This window comes from Numida meleagris, unplaced genomic scaffold, assembly GCF_002078875.1.
Source record: "Numida meleagris isolate 19003 breed g44 Domestic line unplaced genomic scaffold, NumMel1.0 unplaced_Scaffold180, whole genome shotgun sequence".
NCBI lineage: Eukaryota > Metazoa > Chordata > Aves > Galliformes > Numididae > Numida > Numida meleagris.
The window spans coordinates 1096369-1097635 of NW_018363597.1; the positions used below are offsets into that span (position 1 = coordinate 1096369).

At 59.5% G+C, this 1267-nt stretch overlaps 1 protein-coding gene across 1 annotated transcript in view; it reads left to right on the top strand.

Moving 5' to 3' along the window:
* The window catches only part of LOC110390697 (GTPase IMAP family member 8-like), a 685191-nt gene that overhangs the window by 659093 nt on the left and 24831 nt on the right, over positions 1–1267 (top strand). The window contains 1 exon segment of the mRNA XM_021382113.1: positions 329–375. Within this exon segment, the coding sequence (XP_021237788.1) occupies positions 339–375 (37 nt within the window). The 5' untranslated portion in view covers positions 329–338.

Sequence of the window (1267 nt, forward strand, 5' to 3'; positions counted from 1 at the left end):
GTGCAGCAGTCAGAGCTGGGACAGAGCGCACCGCTGCTTTGGTGAGTGGCCTGCAGCTCTGCTGCCACTGCTGAAAGAAACTCCAAGGATGGAGCATCTGCTTTCAAGGAGTGGGTTCTGATTTCCAGGAGTAAGGTTTGGCCAATATTTCTTTCCAAAGAGAAAGTCATTGGAGATGGGTAATGTTGATGATGTTTTGCTTTCTCCATGCACACACGGCTGTGGGACTGACCTGAGTCCCCAGCAATCATCTGTATCACCTTCCTTAGCACAGGGAGGGAAGCAGGAGAGATTTGTGGCATTCTCACTTAAAATCTCTCTCCTTCCAGGCTCCCCCCATGAGTGCTGTCCCTATGGCAGGAATTCAAAGCAAAGGTGAGTGTCTCACCCGTTGCATGGTTGTGTGCATCCCGAGGCTGCCTCCCATCTCCCCGCTCCCCGAGCCGCACAGAGTGAGGGTGAGGGCGGATGGGGCCGAGTGGTGTCCAGTGGGTACAGCCCGAGACACAGCGCAGGGGGTAAAGCCTTACCCCAAACCTCGCTGTCCCTGTGCCTGTTGCATAGAGCCCATGCCCCGCTGGGGCCGTGGAGGGCAGGAAGGGGACAAGGGACAATGGTGCACAAAAACTGCAGCATTATCTGCTCTGTGTTTGAATTCTCGGAAAGGGAGAGTTCAGCCCGTGCATTCCTGGGCTGCAGGGGAGCAGTGAGATTGCTTTCGCTTTCTGTTTCTACTATCAGAAGAACTCTGGGTGCAGCCCTTTAGGAAACCTGGAGCCGGGCAGCCCTGGGCACCCTCAGGGCCACACGTTCCTCCTGATGGAGCCGGGGGAGCACTGCTGGGGTGGGGGGAGCTGGCTGCCCACAGCGTGTTGCTGGCGCTGGGGTGAAGCTGGCGCAGACCTTGGGGCTGTGGGGTCACACTGACGGCTGCCTGCTACCAAACCTGGAGGAGCTGCTTCACCAGCCGTGGTCCCCAGCTGCTGCCCCAGGGTGTGGGGAAGGTGGTGATGGGAGCCGTGCTGTGCTCCCTTTCTGTCCAGCACGGGGCTTTGTGTCCCTTTCCCAGAGGGCCCTTTGGTCAGAAGCTTCTGTCTGGGCTTTGCTTCCTGCTAGGCACGAGCTGTTTTCCTGTGGGAGAGCTGAGAGAGGGGACAGGGCCAAGAGGAGCTGAGCGAGCCCTGTGTGCCTGCTGGCAGCCGGCTCCAGCCCGTGCCCCGTCCCGTCCCCGCAGGCGCACAGCGCTGGCTCGGGGACACCTTTCCTT